At 44.8% G+C, this 18,575-nt stretch overlaps 2 protein-coding genes across 5 annotated transcripts in view; both read right to left on the bottom strand.

Moving 5' to 3' along the window:
• MFRP (membrane frizzled-related protein) overlaps positions 1-11,214 on the bottom strand; it is a 33,234-nt gene extending 22,020 nt beyond the window's left edge. The window contains exon 1 of the mRNA XM_060787567.2: positions 10,773-11,214. Within this exon, the coding sequence (XP_060643550.2) occupies positions 10,773-10,910 (138 nt within the window). The 5' untranslated portion in view covers positions 10,911-11,214. The remainder of the gene's footprint in view (positions 1-10,772) is intronic.
• A 4,146-nt stretch (positions 11,215-15,360) lies between these two features.
• Positions 15,361-18,575, bottom strand: part of USP2 (ubiquitin specific peptidase 2) — an 86,601-nt gene continuing 83,386 nt past the window's right edge. For all 4 annotated transcript variants that reach the window (XM_060787267.2, XM_060787269.2, XM_060787268.2 and 1 more), the window contains one exon: positions 15,361-17,198. In XM_060787267.2, the coding sequence (XP_060643250.1) occupies positions 17,111-17,198 (88 nt within the window). In that variant the 3' untranslated portion in view covers positions 15,361-17,110. The remainder of the gene's footprint in view (positions 17,199-18,575) is intronic.

The following is an 18,575-nucleotide window of genomic DNA, read 5'->3' as shown; positions in this document are numbered from 1 at the left end:
TTGAATGTCCACTGGACCATGCAAACCCAAATCACAGTCTTTCAGCTTCGGAGGCAGGTGATAGCAAAGCCCCTCTGAACATATCTTGCCAAGAAAACCCTGTGATAGGTTCACCTTAAGGTCACCATAAGTTGGAAATGACTTGCAGGGACACAACAGTCAACCTGTGTTACTTCATTGCAACGGATCAAACCAAATCTCAAGAAACGAACTTTTCTAAGCTCTTGTGCCTTGACCGGTGCAATCTTCTTCCCTCCCTCTTTCTCTGTTCCTCTTTCCCCTTGATCTAGAGGTGAATATATTGTGCCTGAGGTTATTTGGATCTTCAGCAAGGAAGGAGAGAACACTAACCCACTCTATCCTATTATTTGGAATATTTCTCTACTGAAAATTGTTTTTGCTGAAGAGGCAATGGAGGGAAGGGTTTTGAATCTCCCATTGGTGCCAAGGAAAGGTTTCCTGCCAAAGGAAATAGTAGCTCCTTAGAAATTCAGCAAACTGCCAATGAGAAAGGAAAAGGTTATGTCTCCCTTCCAGAGTTTCTCTCCCTGCTTTTAGGATCCTGAAAATGCTCCAACCATTAAAGGTCCTTTTATTTAAATCTGAAGCCATTAATCTTATTCTGCTACTCTATTGGCCTCATAGATCTTGAATGAAATACCTCCGGAGGTAGTTAGGTATGTCCCAAGACATTTGTCTGCCATCATAAAATAATAATAATAATAATAATAATAATAATAACAACAACAACAACAACAACAATAATAATACCCTCCGAATAGGACACCTGATCTTGTTACAACAATATTCCTGTATGTATTCCTGCATGGCAGAATGAGGTTGGATATATCAGCATTTAGGGGGTCCATGATGAGGTGTAAGAGGGGTCACCAAATACCATCAGAAAACACAGTATTTTCTGTTGGTCATGGGGGTTTGGTGTGGGAAGTTGGCCCAATTCTATCGTTGGTGGAGTTCGGAATGCTCTTTGATTGTAAGTGAACTATAAATCCCAACAACTACAACTCCCAAATGTCAAGGTCTATTTCCCCCCAAACTCCACCAGTGTTCATATTTGGGCATATTGAGTATTCGTTCCAAGTTTGGTCCAGATCCATCATTGTTTGAGTCCACAGTGCTCTCTGGATATAGGAGAACTACAACTCCAAAACTCAAGGTCAATGCAGTATTTTCTGTTGGTCATGGGAGTGCTGTGTGCCAAGTTTGGTTCAATTCCATCATTGGTGAAGCTCAGAATGCTCTTTGATTGTAAGTGAACTATAAATCCCAACAACTACAACTCCCAAATGTCAAGGTCTATTTCCCCCCAAACTCCACCAGTGTTCATATTTGGGCATATTGAGTATTCGTTCCAAGTTTGGTCCAGATCCATCATTGTTTGAGTCCACAGTGCTCTCTGGATATAGGAGAACTACAACTCCAAAACTCAAGGTCAATGCAGTATTTTCTGTTGGTCATGGGAGTGCTGTGTGCCAAGTTTGGTTCAATTCCATCATTGGTGAAGCTCAGAATGCTCTTTGATTGTAAGTGAACTATAAATCCCAACAACTACAACTCCCAAATGTCAAGGTCTATTTCCCCCCAAACTCCACCAGTGTTCATATTTGGGCATATTGAGTATTCGTTCCAAGTTTGGTCCAGATCCATCATTGTTTGAGTCCACAGTGCTCTCTGGATATAGGAGAACTACAACTCCAAAACTCAAGGTCAATGCAGTATTTTCTGTTGGTCATGGGAGTGCTGTGTGCCAAGTTTGGTTCAATTCCATCATTGGTGAAGCTCAGAATGCTCTTTGATTGTAGGTGAACTATAAATCCCAGCAACTACAACTTCCAAATGTCAAGATCTACTTTCCCCAAATTCCATCAGCATTCACATTTCGCCATACTGAGTATTAGTACCAAGTTTGGTCCAGATCCATCATTATTTGTGTCCACAGTGCTCTCTGGCTGTAGGAGAACTACAAGTCCAAAACTCAAGCTCAGTGTCCACCAAATACCCTTTGAGTATTTTACATTACGATTCATAATAGTAGCAAAATGACAGTTTTTTTTGTTGGTCATGGGAGTTCTGTGTGCCAAGTTTGGTTCAATTCCATCATTGGTGGGGTTCAGAATGCTCTTTGATTGTAAATTAAATATAAAACCCAGCAACTACAATTCCCAGATGACAAAATCAATGTCTCCCCCCAACCCCACCAGTATTCAAATTTGGGCGTATCAGGTATTTGTGCCAAATTTGGTCCAGTGAATGGAAATACATCCTCAATATCAGATATTTACATTATGATTAATAATAGTAGCAAAATGACAGTTATGATGTAGCAACAAGAAATTTTTATGGTTGGGGGTCACCACAACATGAAGAACTGTATTAAGCGGTCACGGCAATAGGAATGTTGAGAACCAGTGCTCTAGGCATTCAAAACTCCCTTTATTTAAATTTGAAGCCATTAATCTTATTATGCTATTCTGTTGGCCTCCCTGATCTTCAATGAGATACTTCCGGAGGTAGTAATGGCTGGCCCAAGATATTTTGTTGCTATCATAAAATAATAATAATAATAATAATAATAATAATAATAATAATAATTGTATTTGTGGAACTTGTGCCACAAATACGATCTGCCTGTGACAACTGCTGTATTTGGAGCACAATATGCCTGACCTCACAATCGTGTTAAAAAACAAAGTATGGTTCGTCGATGTCGCAATCCCAGGTGACAGCAGGATTGCAGAGAAACAACTGGAAAAGCTGAGACGATGTGAGGATTTAAAAATCGAACTGCAAAGACTCTGGCACAAACCAGTAAAGGTGGCCCCAGTGGTGATCGGCACACTGGGTGCAGTGCCTAAAGACCTTGGCCTGCACTTAAACACAATCGGCGCTGACAAAATTACCATCTGCCAGCTGCAAAAGGCCACCTTACTGGGTTCTACATGCATTATTCGCCGATACATCACACAGTCCTAGACACTTGGGAAGTGTCCGACGTGTGATCCAATTCAACAGCCAGCTGAGTGTCTGCTGTGGGGACACATCTTGTTTTGTTTCAAATAATAATAATAATAATAATAATAATAATAATAATAATAATAATATCTTCTGGATAGGGCACCTGATCTTGTTATAACAATATTCATGTATGTATTCCTACATGGCGGAATGGGGTTGGACTAGATGGCCTTTGGGGGTCTCGTCCAACTCTGATTCTATGATTCAGACCCATTAATCCCTATCTAATATTAGTACACTCTTGTGTCGAAGACTTTCAAAGCCATGCATATCTATAAATCCTGTTCAACTGACCCTGAGTTGGCTCTTCCCATGTGGATTAACCTACTTTGCAGGGCTGTTGTAAAGTGGGATGAAGAAAAATCATATTCATTTGCTCTGGTCTCCATCAAAGGAGAAGAGGAAATAAAGGAAGCAGATGAAAAGACTCAAGCAAACAATGCAACCATAGGCATTTCCCCCCAATGGTTAATGCAAACCTAAGCATGAAATAATGCTCAGGAATCTCATAGTTTCTCTGGTTTCAGGGTCAAATGATGGAGAAAACAGAAATTGCCTCTTAAAGAGAATGAAAAAAGGAAGCAGGGTTGAACTCACACTCCCAGTATTCCCCAATGTTGGGACTCAACCCGTGTGTGAACCTGAGCCTCAATCTCTGATTGTATTGCCTAATGCTGATGTCAATGTTGATGCTAATGTTGATGGGCCTAGTTTGGATAGTGAGGCTGAAGTGATCAATGAGCTTGAGGCTCAAGATGGAGACACTTTGGGCAGTAAAAATCCCACAGCTTTGGTTTAGAGGCTTCAAGGGAAAAGCTAAGTTCTCATGAGAAAGTTTCTGTCAGACCAAGAGAAGAAGATTAACTCACTTTTCCTCCTGGCCCGAGCTTGCAAGATAACATGACACCTGGTCGGTCAATGATAACAGCCGCAGTTTGGAGATAAGCCAGAACCACAGAGAGGCTCAATGTTTACATAGGTCTGAGAGAATCCGACAACTGAAACCAAAGATTAGAGTTAACCGGAATTAATTTTTGGGATTTAAGAGTGGCTGTGGAGGGGGATTTCCTCAGACCAAGCATCGTTTAGCATCAAGTACAAACCTCCTGGGTTTTCCAGTTTCCAGTGGTCTGGTCTCTAAGGGAATTTCTGGCTTCAAGTGAGATTAGCAGGGGAGTTTTCTGGACATTACTGCTTTGGATTTTCCGCAAGCTTTCTGGACATTGCTGTTTGCTGTTTCATTTTGGCTTTTTTTAACCTTTCGACTTCTATCTATTTTAAATTAATCCAGTGTTCCTCAACCTGGGGGTTGGGACCCCTGGGGGGGGGGGGTCATGAGGGGTTTTTAGAGGGGTCGCCAAAGACCATCAGAAAACACATATTTCTGAAGGTCTTAGGAACCCTTTTGGCAGAGAAGGCTGAAGATCTCTCTGCCTGTCCTCATCCTTGTTGGTGTTGGTGAATGACAACTCCTAGAATTCAAAAACACACCCCCCCAACCCCATCAATAGTTAATGTTGGCCATGTCGGTAGTGTGCTAAGTTTGGTGCAGATCCTTTTTGGGCTGGGTTCAGAGTGCTATTTGATTATAGGTGAACTATAAATCCTAGCAATTACAACTCCCAAATGTCAAGGTCTATTTTCCCCAAGCTCCACCAGTGTTCACATTTGGGCACATTGAGTATTCATGCCAAGTTTGATCCAGATCCATCACTGTTTGAGTCCACAGTGCTCTCTGGATATAGGTGAACTACAACTCCCATAGGAACCCCCGGTGGCGCAGTGGGTTAAAGCACTGAGCTGCTGAGCTTGTTGATCGAAAGGTAGCAGGTTCAATTCCGGGGAGCGGCGTGAGCTTCCGCTGTCAGCCCTAGCTTCTGTCAACCTAGCAGTTCGAAAACATGCAAATGTGAGTAGATCAATAGGTACCACTCCGACAGGAAGGTAAGGGCGCTCCATGCAGTCATGCCAGCCACATGACCTTGGAGGTGTCTATGGACAATGCCGGCTTTTCGGCTTAGAAATGGAGATGAGCACCACACCCCAGAGTCAGACATGACTGGACTTAATGTCAGGGGACAACCTTTACCCTACAACTCCCAAACTCAAGGTCAATGCCCAACAAAATCTTCCAGTACTTTCTCTTAGTCTTGGGAGTTCTGTGTGACAAATTTGGCTTGATGCTTTTATTGGTGGAGTTCAGAATGCTCTTTGATTATAGATTAACTATAAATCCCAGCAACTACAACTCCCAAATGACAAAATGAATCCCCCCCAACCCCACCAGTTTTCAAATTTGGGCATATTGGCTATTTGTGTCAAATTTGGTCCAGTGAATGAGAATACATCCTGCATATCAGATATTAACATTACGATTCATAACAGTAGAAAAATTACAGTGGTTGGGGGTCACCAACACATGAGGAACTGCATTAAGGGGTCACGGCATTAGGAAGATTGAGAACCACTGTATTAATCATTGGATAAAAAGGATTGTATTTGTAGGTTCTTGTGGGTTTTTTCGGGCTATATGGCCATGTTCTAGAGGCATTTTCTCCTGACGTTTTGCCTGCATCTATGGCAAGCATCCTCAGAGGTAGTGAGGTCTGTTGGAATTAGGAAAATGGGTTTATATATCTGTGGAATGGTTGTATTAAAAAAACTCTAAAATTGAACAGCAAAACAGCAGAGAGGAAACAACTAGGCACATCTTAACACCTCTCAACAAAAGATTCCCCCAGGTTCAGCCAGGCCTTCAAATGCTAATGAAGGTGGTCAGTTGAAACATTCACACCTAGCTCCAGCAGAGAAGAGCTCTTTGCCCCACCCCAGCCATTCCACAGATATATAAACCCATTTTCCTAATTCCAACAGACCTCACTACCTCCGAGGATGCTTGCCATAGATGCAGGCGAAACATCAGGAGAAAATGCCTCTAGAACATGGCCATATAGCCCGAAAAAACCCACAAGGACCTAGTGATTCCAGCCATGAAAGCCTTCGACAATAGATTGTATTTTTCCTAAACCAAGGTGTGGTGTAATGACAAGAGGGCCCTGTTTCATGCTCTGGAGTGCAACACCCAACCTGCTTTGGAAATTCAGTGCCAGACCACAAAGAAGTAACTTTTCTAAGCTTTGAGTGGGAGCCAATGGCTGGTAGGCCTTCCGCCTTTTTTCTCTTGCTGATTAGAAGCTCTTCAAACCATCCCAGCGTGGCTTCTGATCGAAAGAAGAGATCTCCGCCTACATACTTTCACAGTGGGATAATTGGATTTATTTTTAGGAATCCAAAAGAGAGTGAGAACGCAGGCACTTTTACATTAACCCGACCCATAAAGAATAATAACATGTTGGTATCAGCTCGATCTGGAGGCTAATAGCATCCATATGGCAGATTTCTGAGCTGTCTGCAAAATCCAGCTTCCACTATTTCCTCTTCAGGATGGCCAGGGCTTGAAAGTTATTTTCTTGAAAGCCATATATTCCTGTAGCTTGTTAGAGTGTTTAAAAGTAATCCACCCGTCACCACACGTTGCAATGGAAGGGATTAGAGCTTAGGTGGCTTGTTGTTTTGCTCATTCCTCGGGGTTTTGGAAAATCACTTTCCTTATTTTTTGTAAAGAGGAGAAATTGCAAAGCATGGAAAAATTCGGTAACTAAAAAAACCCCGAGTTGTCTAGTGGTGGATATCAGGCATCCCACTTGAAGTTGTTGGACTGCAATACCCAGCAGTCTTTGTCAGCATAGTGAGGAATGATTGGACTTGGAAGGGAGAGAGAACTGAAATGGGGACACAGAAGGAAAGGATGTAGTAACCCTATATCAGCGTTTCTTAACCTAGGGGTCGGGACACTTGGGGGGGGGGGTGTTTGCGAGGGGTCACCAAAGACCATCAGAAAACACAGTATTTTCTGTTGGTCATGGGGGTTCTGCATGGAAAATTTGGCCTAATTCTATCACTGGTGGAGTTCAGAATGCTCTTTGATTGTAGGTGAACTATAAATCCCAGCAACTATAGCTCCCAAATGTCAAGGTCTGTTTTCCCCAAGCTCCACCAGTGTTCACATTTGGTCATATTGAGTATTAGTGCCAAGTTTGGTCCAGATCCATCATTATTTGTGTCCACAGTGCTCTCTGGATGTAGGAGAACTAAAACTCCAAAACGCAAGGTCAATGTCCACCAAACCCTTCCAGTATTTTACATTATGATTCATAATAGTAGCAAAATGACAGGTTTTTTTGTTGGTCATGGGAGTTCTGTGTGCCAAGTTTGGTTCAATCTCATCATTGGTGGAGTTCAGAATTCTCTTTGATTGCAGGTGAACTATAAATCCCTGCAACTACAACTCTCAAATGTCAAGGTCTATTTTCCCCAAATTCCACCAGCATTCACATTTGGCCATATTGAGTATCAGTGCCAACTTTGGTCCAGATCCATCTTTATTTGTGTCCACAGTGCTCTCTGGATGCAGGAGAACTACAACTCCAAAACTCAAGGTCAATGTCCACCAAACCCTTCCAGTATTTTACCTTATGATTCATAATAGTAGCAAAATGACAGTTTTTTTGTTGGTCATGGGAGTTCTGTGTGTCAAGTTTGGTTCGATCTCATCATTGGTGGAGTTCAGAATGCTCTTTGATTGTAGGTGAACTATAAATCCCAGCAACTACAACTCCCAAATGTCAAGGTCTATTTCCCCCAAATTCCACCAGCATTCACATTTGGCCATATTGAGTATTAGTGCCAAGTTTGGTCCAGATCCATCATTATTTGTGTCCACAGTGCTCTCTGTATGTAGGAGAACTACAACTCCAAAACTCAAGGCCAATGTCCACCAAACCCTTCCAGTATTTTACATTATGATTCATAATAGTAGCAAAATGACAGGGTTTTTTTTGTTGGTCATGGGATTTCTGTGTGCCAAGTTTGGTTCAATCTCATCATTGGTGGAGTTCAGAATGCTCTTTGATTGTAGGTGAATTATAAATCCCAGCAACTACAACTCCCAAATGACAAAATCAATCTCCTACCCCCATGTCCACCAGTTGAATGCCTGGGCAAGGAAATGGTTGCTGCACCATGGACAATGAGTCCCCTGAGCTGGCACTGGTGCTTTCCCCTCTCCACAGAATGACCCTCCTCTCAACCATGGGTGCAAACCATATCTATTATTTTTGTCCACAAACATGCTCTTGACTTATACATGAAGTCAACTTATAGAGGCGTATATACAGTATTTGACCAAGTTTTGCAAAGGCTCACCTAAAACTCACTCTGTTCCCTTTTTTGGGGGGAGGGGGATTATCACAACACAACCACAATATGGATAATTTACACATGAGTAAATGGGTTAAACCACTGAGCTGCTGATGTTGCTGACTGAAAGGTCAGCAGTTCGAATCCAAGGAGTGGGGTGAGCTCCTGCTGTTAGCTGCTAGCTTCTGCAAAGCTAGCAGTTGGAAAACATGCAAATGTGAGTAGATGAATAGGTATCGCTTCTGCAGGAAGGTAACGGTGCTCCATGCAGTCATGCCGGTGGCCACATGACCTTGGAGGTGTCTATGGACAACGCTGGCTCTTTGGCTTAGAAATGGAGATGAGCACCAACCCCCAGAGTCGGACACAACTGGACAATCTCAAGGAGAAACCTCTACCTTTACATACAAGTATCCAACTTACAAACAATTCATAGTTAAAAACAGAGGTGAGACCACAGGAAGTGAGAGAAATCTATATCTTAGAAGTTATTATCGGGGGGGGGGGGGAGTGTCTCAACTAAATCTTTGTATGCACAAGAAGCCAGATTTTTCAACATCTAATTATCACAGGGACAGAAAGTGACGTGAAATCTGAACAGGGGCATAGACAACAAAACAGGGGTGTTAAGCATTCCTTCTGCTATCCAAATCATGTGTGTGTGTATGTGTGTGTAGTGGGGAGAGAGAGAGAGGGGGGAGCCCATAGAAGCGCAGCGGGTTGAAGCCCTAAGCTGCTAAACTTGCTAACCAAAAGGTTTTCGGTTCGAATCCAGACAGCAGGGTGAACTCCTGCTGTTAGCCCCAGCTTCTGCCAGCTTAGCAGTTCGAAAGTGTGCAAATGTGAGTAGATCAATAGGTACCACTCTGGCACTCCATGCAGTCATGCTACCCACATGACCTTCGAAGTGTCTATGGATGTTGGCTCGTTTGCGTAGAAATGACATGAGCACCACCCCCAGAGTTGGACATGATTAGACTTAACGTCAAGGGGAAACCTTAAAGGTAAAGGTAAAGGTTTTCCCCTGACATTAAGTCCAGTCGTGTCCGACTCTGGGGAGTGGTGCTCATCTCCATTTCTAAGCCGAAGAGCCAGCGTTGTCTTTAGACACCTCCAAGGTCATGTGGCCGGCATGACTGCATGGAGCGCCGTTACCTTCCCGCCGGAGCGGTACCTATTGATCTACTCACATTTGCATGTTTTGAAACTGCTAGGTTGGCAGAATCTGGGGCTAACAGTGGGTTCAACAACAACAAGTTCAGCAACTCAGTGCTTTAACCCACTGCGCCACCGGAGGAAACCTTTACCTTTACTATAGATATTGATATAAAATATCTGTTACCTTATAGACAAGCACCTTAGGGTCTATAAGCTATTGTCTATTTTGTCTATAAAGCTATTGTCCTCCCAACCCTGCTATATGCCTGCGAAACGTGGACTGTCTACAGGCGTCACATGCAATTCCTGGAACGATTCCATCAGCGCTGCCTCCAGATAATCCTGCAAATCTCTTGGGAAGACAGGCGAACAAACATCAGCGTGCTGGAAGAAGCAAAGACCACCAGCATTGAAGCGATGGTCCTCCGCCATCAACTCCGCTGGACTGGCCACGTTGTCCGGATGCCCAACCACCGTCTCCCAAAGCAGTTGCTCTACTCCGAACTCAAGAATGGAAAACGGAATGTTGGTGGACAGGAAAAGAGATTTAAAGATGGGCTCAAAGCCATCCTTAAAAACTCTGGCATACACACTGAGAACTGGGAAGCCCTGGCCCTTGAGCGCTTCAGCTGGAGGTCAGCTGTGACCTGCAATGCTGCAGAATTTGAAGAGGCACGAATGGAGGGTGGGAGAAATGTGCCAAGAGGAAGGTGCATCAAGCCAACCCTGACTGAGACCGCCTCCCACCTGGAAACCAATGTCCTCACTGCAGGAGAAGATGCAGGTCAAGAATTGGGCTCCACAGCCACCTACGAACCCACCCCCAGGACACCGAACTTGGAGGACCATCATCCTCGGACTATGAGGGATCGCCTAAGTAATACCTGTTACAACTTACATACAAACTCAACTTAAGAATCATAGAATCATAGAATCAAAGAGTTGGAAGAGACCTCATGGGTCATCCAGTCCAACCCCATTCTGCCAAGAAGCAGGAATATTGCATTCAAATCACCCCTGACAGATGGCTATCCAGCCTCTGTTTAAAAGCTTCCAAAGAAGGAGCCTCCACCACACTCCGGGGCAGAGAGTTCCACTGCTGAACGGCTCTCACAAATCTACAGAAGCTGTCTTGTTCGTAACTTGGGAAATGTCTGTATACATGGTATCGTCAGTCTCAGACCTGAGTAAGTTTTGCAAAGGCTCATCCAAACCTCTCTGTGCTCTTTTCTGGGTGTATCCCAATGCGACCACAGTATGTGTGAATCAGGACGGTGCCTGCCAACTGGCACAGAGGCCCTCCCTCCTTTTGCCCATACCTTGCTCTGATCCTGGCCTTCAGGGTAAAGGATAATCTCGGTATAGTCCTTCATGGTGGTGGGGAGAGACGGTGTGGGGAAGGTGGACAGGAGCCCTGCTCTGCCGAGGCTGCCGCATCCCCCCACCTCCTGCGGCATCAGTCGTGGTCTTCCTATGGCCTTTGGGGCTTCACCGCATCGAGGAGGACAGGACAGGGGTGCAATGCTCTTCCGCTTCTTCTGTCAGGATCTGGTCCCAAGCTTGCTCTTGTCCAACCCAGGCAAGATCCTGGCGTCGTCGCCTCCGCCACCCAAGACCATTCTGGTAGGCAGGCGCATGGGACAAGGGGGCCTGCCAGGTTTCTTGGGAGAATTTGCAAGCATTAAAGCGTTCGGCCACCTTCCTTCCCCCTCCCTCTGAAAAACTGCCTTAATCCAACTCAGCTGAGGACGGCAAGGTCAGGGACCCTGGCATTGACAAGGGGGCAGTCTTAAAGGCACACGGCATTTGCCTTCAAAGGGTTTCCTGGAGGAGCCAGGAGCTGATTGCATCCTGGAGGAATTTCCAAATAGCGGTGTTAGCCGGTGACAGCGAAGCCACCAAGGGTGGTGTAGCACCTGCAAGACCAACAGACTTATGACGACAAGAGCTTGGGTGGATTGCAAGCCTCAGTTGCAAGGATGGGCCAAGTTTGGTTCAATTCCATCATTGGTGGAGCTCAGAATGCTCTTTGATTGTAAGTGAACTATAAATCCCAGCAACCACAACTCCCAAATGTCAAGATCTATTTCCCCCAAATTCCACCAGCATCCACATTTGGCCATATTGAGTATTAGTGCCAAGTTTGGTCCAGATCCATCATTATTTGTGTCCACAGTGCTCTCTGGATGTAGGAGAACTACAATTCCAAAACTCAAGGTCAATGTCCACCAAATACCCTTTGAGTATTTTACATTACGATTCATAATAGTAGCAAAATGACAGGTTTTTTTTGGTTGGTCATGCGAGTTCTGTGTGCCAAGTTTGGTTCAATTCCATCATTGCTGGAGTTCAGAATACTCTTTGATTGTAGGTGAACTATAAATCCCAGCAACTATAACTACCAAATGTCAAGGTCTATTTTCCCTAAACTCCACCAGCATTCACATTTGACCATATTGAGTATTAGTGCCAAGTTTGGTCTAGTTCCACCATTGTTTGAGTCCACAGTGCTCTTTGGATGTAAGTGAACTACAACTCCAAAACTCAAGGTCAATGTCCACCAAACCCTTCCAGCATTTTACATTATGATTCATAATAGTAGCAAAATGACAGTTTTTTTGTTGGTCATGGGAGTTCTGTGTGCCAAGTTTGGTTCAATTCCATCATTGGTGGAGTTCGGAATGCTCTTTGATTGTTGGTTAATTATAAATCCCAGCAACTACAACTCCCAAATGACAAAATCAATCCCCCACCCCCATGCCCACCAGTTGAATGCCTGGGCAAGGACTTGACTGCATTGACTGTGTGCCAAGTTTGGTTCAACTCCATCACTGGTGGCTGACTTATCCACAGGTCAATGCGAGTAATGTTCTTAAACTCTTATCCAAAAAGGAACCATCCTCTTCTCCGAGTAGATTTGCAAAAAGATGAGTCCATTCCAGAGGAACCTAAAAGAAGTTCTCCTCTACTTCTAGCTTTTTTGTTGAATGCTCAGTTGCAAGGATGGGCAAAATGTGGCCCTGGAGCCACATGTGGCCTGAAATATATTTTTGTGGCCCATACATTGACACTTTGATAACTCACTAGGTGGAAATGTTGCTCTTCCCTGTCAGTTCAGGCAAAAGCAAACTGCTGCTTGTATGTTTTTTTTTGCATTGACTTTTGCCCTCTTGCCCAAATTGTCATGTTGCTTGGCCACATGTGTTGTGGTCTGCATCTGTACAGTGTTGAAGGGTATGAAAAATAAATTGCCAATCTGCACTGTGGACTCAAACAATGATGGATCTGTACCAAACTTGGCATAAATACTCAATATTCCCAAATGTGAACACTGGTGGAGTTTGGGGAAAGGAGACCTTGATATTTGGGAGTTGTTGCTGGGATTTATAGTTCGCCTACAATCAAAGAGCATTTTGAACTCCACCAATGATGGAAGTGAACCAAACCTGGGACACAGAACTCCCATGACCAACAAAAAATACTGGAAGGGCCTGGAGGGCATTGACCTTGAGTTTTGGAGTTGTAGTTCACCCACCTCCAGAGAATACTGGTTGAGTTTGTGGAAAATAGACCTTGAGATTTGGAGTTGTAGTTGCTGGGATTTATAGTTTATCTACCATCAAAGAGCATTCTGAACCCCACTAATGATATAATTGGGCCAAACTTCCCACACAGAACCCCCCAGGACCAACAGAAAATATTGTGTTTTCTGATGGTCTTTGGTGACCTCTCTGACACCCCCCCTCAAGACACCCTAGGGGTCCCAACCCTGAGGTTGAGAAACGCTGTTATAGAAACACTTGGAATTTTCTAGGTCTTCCAATACAACTACGTGGTAACTTCTGGAAGCCATTCATTTCAATAGAATTTGCTATTCTCCATGGTAAGTTCAAGGACATCTCCCAGGCAGAGACAGGGTTCGTCCTTTAATTTCTCATTGTCAAATAACTTGTTTGTTAAACATAGAGCAGGTTATCTAATTAAACATCAGTTATGTTACTGCTCAAAATTGTATAACATCTATAAAACTAGTATTGAAGAAGGAAAGACTATTAACATTTGGGCTATTTTGAGAATGCAGTAACACATCATGATCAAAACAGCTTTCCCAAAACAAGTACGGACTTTTTATTCTGAATCTGGATTGATGAACTCAAGGTTTTCTTTATTAACTGGCTGGTTTGCTGTCTCTCTTGTAATGTTGGCATAAGTTGCTCCCTTTTTTTTGTAGTGTTGTCTAGTACTGTTGCTAAGTCGTGCGCATTCCAAAATCTCTTAGCGCCAAATCTCTTGGCCCTGTTGCTAAAGCAAAGGAGAAAGAGGTCATTGTTTGCAGGCCGGATTGCCGGGGAGGGGAGCAAGCAAGAACGCGGGCGCCTTGTGAGCTCGGGCGGCCAGAGAAGATTGTTTCTGGGGGATTAGGCACATTCCCCCCTGGCCTTACAGATAGCCTTCGGGATCTTTCGTAACCCGGGAAAAGGTTGGTCACTCCAGGCCGCAGAGAAAAACAGGGAGGAAAACAACTGCTCAGCGCTGCTTGTGCAAGTGAGCCGAGCTGAACGCAATGGAAATGGCATCTTGCACTATTGGTTGGAATGGGATTTGGAGGATCCAGGCAGAGCTCCTCCATCTATCATTCTATGATAGGTTCTAGGTCACCCATGGAGACCATTGGATGACCTAGAACCCATCACAGAACTATTGAATCTTAGAGATGGAAGGGATCAAAGGGCCATCCAGTCCAACCCTATTCTGCCAGGCAGAAAGATACAATCCAATCCCTCCTGACAGATGGGCATCCAGCCTCTGCTTAAAAACCTGAAAGATACAATTCAAGCCCTCAGATGGCCATCCAGTCTCTGCTTAAAAACCTCCAATGAAGGAGACTCAAAGTTGGCATCTTGCACTGTTAGTTGGAATGGGGTTTGGAGAATCCAGGCAGAGCTCCTCCATCTATCATTCTATGATGGGTTCTAGGTCACTCATGGAGACCATTGGATGACCTAGAACCCATCACAGAACTATTGAATCTTAGAAATGGAAGGGATCGAAGGGCCATCCAGTCCAACCCTATTCTGCCTGGCAGAAAGATACAATCCAATCCCTCCTGACAGATGGGCATCCAGCCTCTGCTTAAAAACATCCAATGAAGGAGACTCAAAGTTGGCATCTTGCATAGTTGTTTGGAATGGGGCTAGGAGAACCCAGGCAGAGCTCTTCTATCTATAATGGGTTCTAGGTCAGCCATGGAGACAATTGGATGACCTAGAACCCACTACAGAACTATGGAATCTTAGAGATGGAAAGAATTGAAGGGCCATCTAGTCCAACCCCCTTCTGCTAGGCAGAAAGATACAATCTAAGCCTCTCAACAGATGGCTATCCAGTCTCTGCTTTAAAACCTCCAATGAAGGAGACTCAAAGTTGGCATCTTCCACTGTTGGTTGGAATGGCGTTTAGAGAATCGAGGCAGAGTTCCTCCATCTATCATTCTATGATGAGTTCTAGGTCACCCATGGCAACAATTGGATGACTTAGAACCCATCACAGAACTATAGAATCTTAGAGATGGAAGGGATCAAAGGGCTATCCAATCCAACCCCTTTATACCAGGCAGAAAGATACAACCCAAGCCCTCCCAACAGATGGCCATCCAGCCTCTGCTTAAAAACCTCCAATGAAGGGGACTCTGCAGGCTTTGAGGCAGCAAACACCATTGTTGAACAGCTCTTACCACCAGAAAATTGTTTCTAATGTTGAAATAAAAATCTCTTTTCCTAAGTTTCGAATCACTTTCTCCACAAGGCAGGTCTTTGTGGATGTTTTCCAGACAAATGCATGCAAACACGGGTTAACACACACACACACACAACACCCATGCAAATATATACACAGAAACTCACAAGGTGTTTATCAAGCTACAGTTTTATTTCTGTACAAGTCTCCCTTACGAATGGCAGGAATCCCTTCCCTAACTTTGCTTACACAGTAAACAAGACATTAAGTCAAGCCAAAAAGGTAGACAATGAGAAAGGCAACCCATTATTTATACCTTGCATTGTATCATCTTGGCTTCTGTCTTGGGGCCCTTAATGTCAGAGCAAAAAACACTGAGATCAAAGAATCTTCCCTTTGAAAGGAAAGCTTTCAGAGGGAAAGGGGCACCCATTGGGTTCCGTTGATGCCAAGCACTTTCGGCATGACCACATCAATGTCTAATATTTTGGTGCCCGATTTAATGCAGGACCAATCCAGGCCAAGGAGCATTGCCTCCTCACTTTCCTCACAGAGGACCGGATGCTTGCCAAAGCTTCATGATTGCAAGAGAGAAAAAACGATGGGCTGAAAGTCAACCGAGGAGGGTTGAGTTTCTGCCCAACTTGCTGGAGAGCAAATCCTCTGGACACGGGTTGGAACACCTTTTGGACAGAATAAATAAAAGGTTAAATAAAGTGACTGACATTTGCCGGTTGACCAACGTCAACCGTTTTAAAGTTGGCTCAGTTCTTTGCCTCCTTGGCAGGAGAAGCCATTGTCTTTACAGCGAAGAACCCAAAGCAAAAGCAAAACCTAAGCAACTTGGAGCATTTTTAAAAGAAAAAGGAAGGAGGAAAGGTCGAGGGTGGAGTGTTTTTTTTGCCAAGTTTACACCTTTTGTGCCTCAAAAGGGGCCTTCTGGTTCATGCAGAACTCCCTCTCGGACAGTTTAAGGCACCGTTGGGAAACGAAAGTGAGAAATCCACCCTTTGGCTGGAGTCTGTAAAATCCCAGCCGGAAGTGCTTCGGAGATTTGCTAAAAAAAGACATTTAGAAAGGGAACTAAACCAAGAAATGTTCTTCCAAAAAGGGAAAAGAGAGGCAAGGTTGCCCAATTCCTTGAGTCTCGCCGGAAACCGTCTCACGTGCCACGAAATTCGGAGAAGCTGCTCCCCGTGAAAAGTTTGCACTCTCACATGGAGCGGAGATTTGACATGGTCAACAAGTGGCTTTATTCATCAGTTTCAAAGACGCTGGGTTGCAGATCCCGTTGTGTCTCGCGTCTCCATTTGGGAACCAAAAGCAGCAGAAATTTGGAAACGGATTCCTACAAAGCAACGGACAGTTTCTCATTGCTCTCCAATGATGGACAGATGGCTGCATTTCAAGACACCATTGGAGACGTCCGCCTACTTGTCACACACATTGCCCCCAAATTTGGGAGCTACTTGGAGAGGTTTTGTGGGTAAAACAAGGACAGAGAGTTTTCCTGCCCCTGTTTGCTGCTGTTCATGGTTTATTACACACACCAAAGGCGGAGGGGAAGCAAGTGAGGGGTGAGAAAGAGAGGGGAGAAACCAAAAGTGGAAGGAAGTACCCTGAAGAACATGAGGAGGGTTTCGAGAAGCCATCCTCAACTGCCAGTGTTTTCTTCATCCTCAGTCCTGAATCAGGAGAAAGGCCTTTCCGCAAAAGTCGGCATCTTTAGTCAATGCTTTATTAGGGCTTTCTCCCTCCTGTTTTTTTTTTTTTGGTTTTTGTAATTTTTTTCTTAAGAAAAAAAAAGGCTTAGAAAAATCCCTTGAGTCACCATAGTCCTAGGTGTCTCCCCCATTGAGCACATCTGTGAGTTTGGCTTTCTTGCCTTCTCATGGGGTCAATGGGTGCGATGGGGAGAAGGCTACATTCGCGAAGACGGGCTGGACAGCTCATAGAAAAGCAGGTAGGCGTCGCTGCTGCGGACGTGGCTCGCGGAGAGTGGCGTGACACTGCGGAGAGTAAAGGAAAGAGGACATGGTCAGGGCAGATGTATCAGGTCTCCATCTGGAGCAATGGTGCCCCTTCAAATGCTTCTGGAACCCCACCATCCCCTAATATTGCAATGCTGGGATGCCTATTTGGTGTCCTCCCTCACCCCGCAGCTACCTTCATGGCTGCCCACCTCACTGCACCATCATTTATGCCAGCACCACCATATTACTTTCCCATATGCCTCATTTTTCTACACTGGAATGGTTCCCAACTTGTGGTCCATGGACCACCAGTGATCACAAGAACTAAAATATGGTCAATGTATTGTCGAAGACTTTCATGGCCGGAATCACTGGGTTGTTGTAGGTTTTTTGAGGCTATATGGCCATGTTCTAGAGGCATTCTCTCCTGACGTTTCACCTATTATTATTATTATTATTATTATTATTATTATTATTATTAACTTTATTTGTACCCCGCTAGCATCTCCCGCAGGACTCGATGCGGCTTACACAGGCCGAAGCCTCAAACACAATACAATAGAACATAACACAACAATAACAAGCAAATCAAACAATTAAGCAAAATAAGCAAAATACAACAGTAACTACATCAAGACACTATTAAAACTGGTTCGGCCGGCGTAATGGGGTACAGGGTTAAAATGCTGAGATGGCAGGAGGAACGTAGGAGTAAAAGTGCTGTGTGCAGTAACATCGGTTGTGATAAAGTGCTTCTAGGACTTGGGATGGGGATTCCTAATCTGAGAAGGCACATCGGAACAGCCAGGTTTTTAGGTTCCTTCTGAAAACTGCCAAAGTAGGGGCCTGTCGGAGATCTTTTGGAAGGGCATTCCAAAGTCGGGGGGCCGCCACGGAGAAGGCCCTGTCCCGTGTCCCCACCAAGCGCGCTTGCGACGAGGGCGGGATCACGAGCAGGGCCTCCCCAGATGATCGAAGTGAGCGTGTGGGTTCGTAAGTGGAGATGCAGTCACGCAGGTAGGGTGGTCCCAAACCGTTCAGGGCTTTGTAGGTGAGCACCTGCACCTTGAATTGGGCCCGGAAAATAAATGGCAGCCAGTGGAGCTCCTTAAACAGAGGGGTAGACCTCTCTTGATAATGAGCCCCGGTTAGCATCCTGGCTGCCGCCCGCTGGACCAATTGAAGTTTCCGAGCCGTCTTCAGGGGCAGCCCCACGTAGAGCGCATTGCAGTAATCCATTCTAGAGGTGACCAAGGCGTGGACCACCCCGGCCAGATCTGCCTTCACGAGGTACGGTCGCAGTTGGCGCGCAAGTTTCAATTGTGCAAAGGCCCTCCCGGATACCGCCGACACCTGAGCCTCAAGTGTGAGCGAAGAATCCAGGAGGACACCCAAACTGCGGACCTGTGGCTT

Source organism: Anolis sagrei, chromosome 7, assembly GCF_037176765.1.
Source record: "Anolis sagrei isolate rAnoSag1 chromosome 7, rAnoSag1.mat, whole genome shotgun sequence".
Classification (NCBI taxonomy): Eukaryota; Metazoa; Chordata; class Lepidosauria; order Squamata; family Dactyloidae; genus Anolis; species Anolis sagrei.
This window is presented reverse-complemented; position numbering and strand designations above follow the sequence as displayed.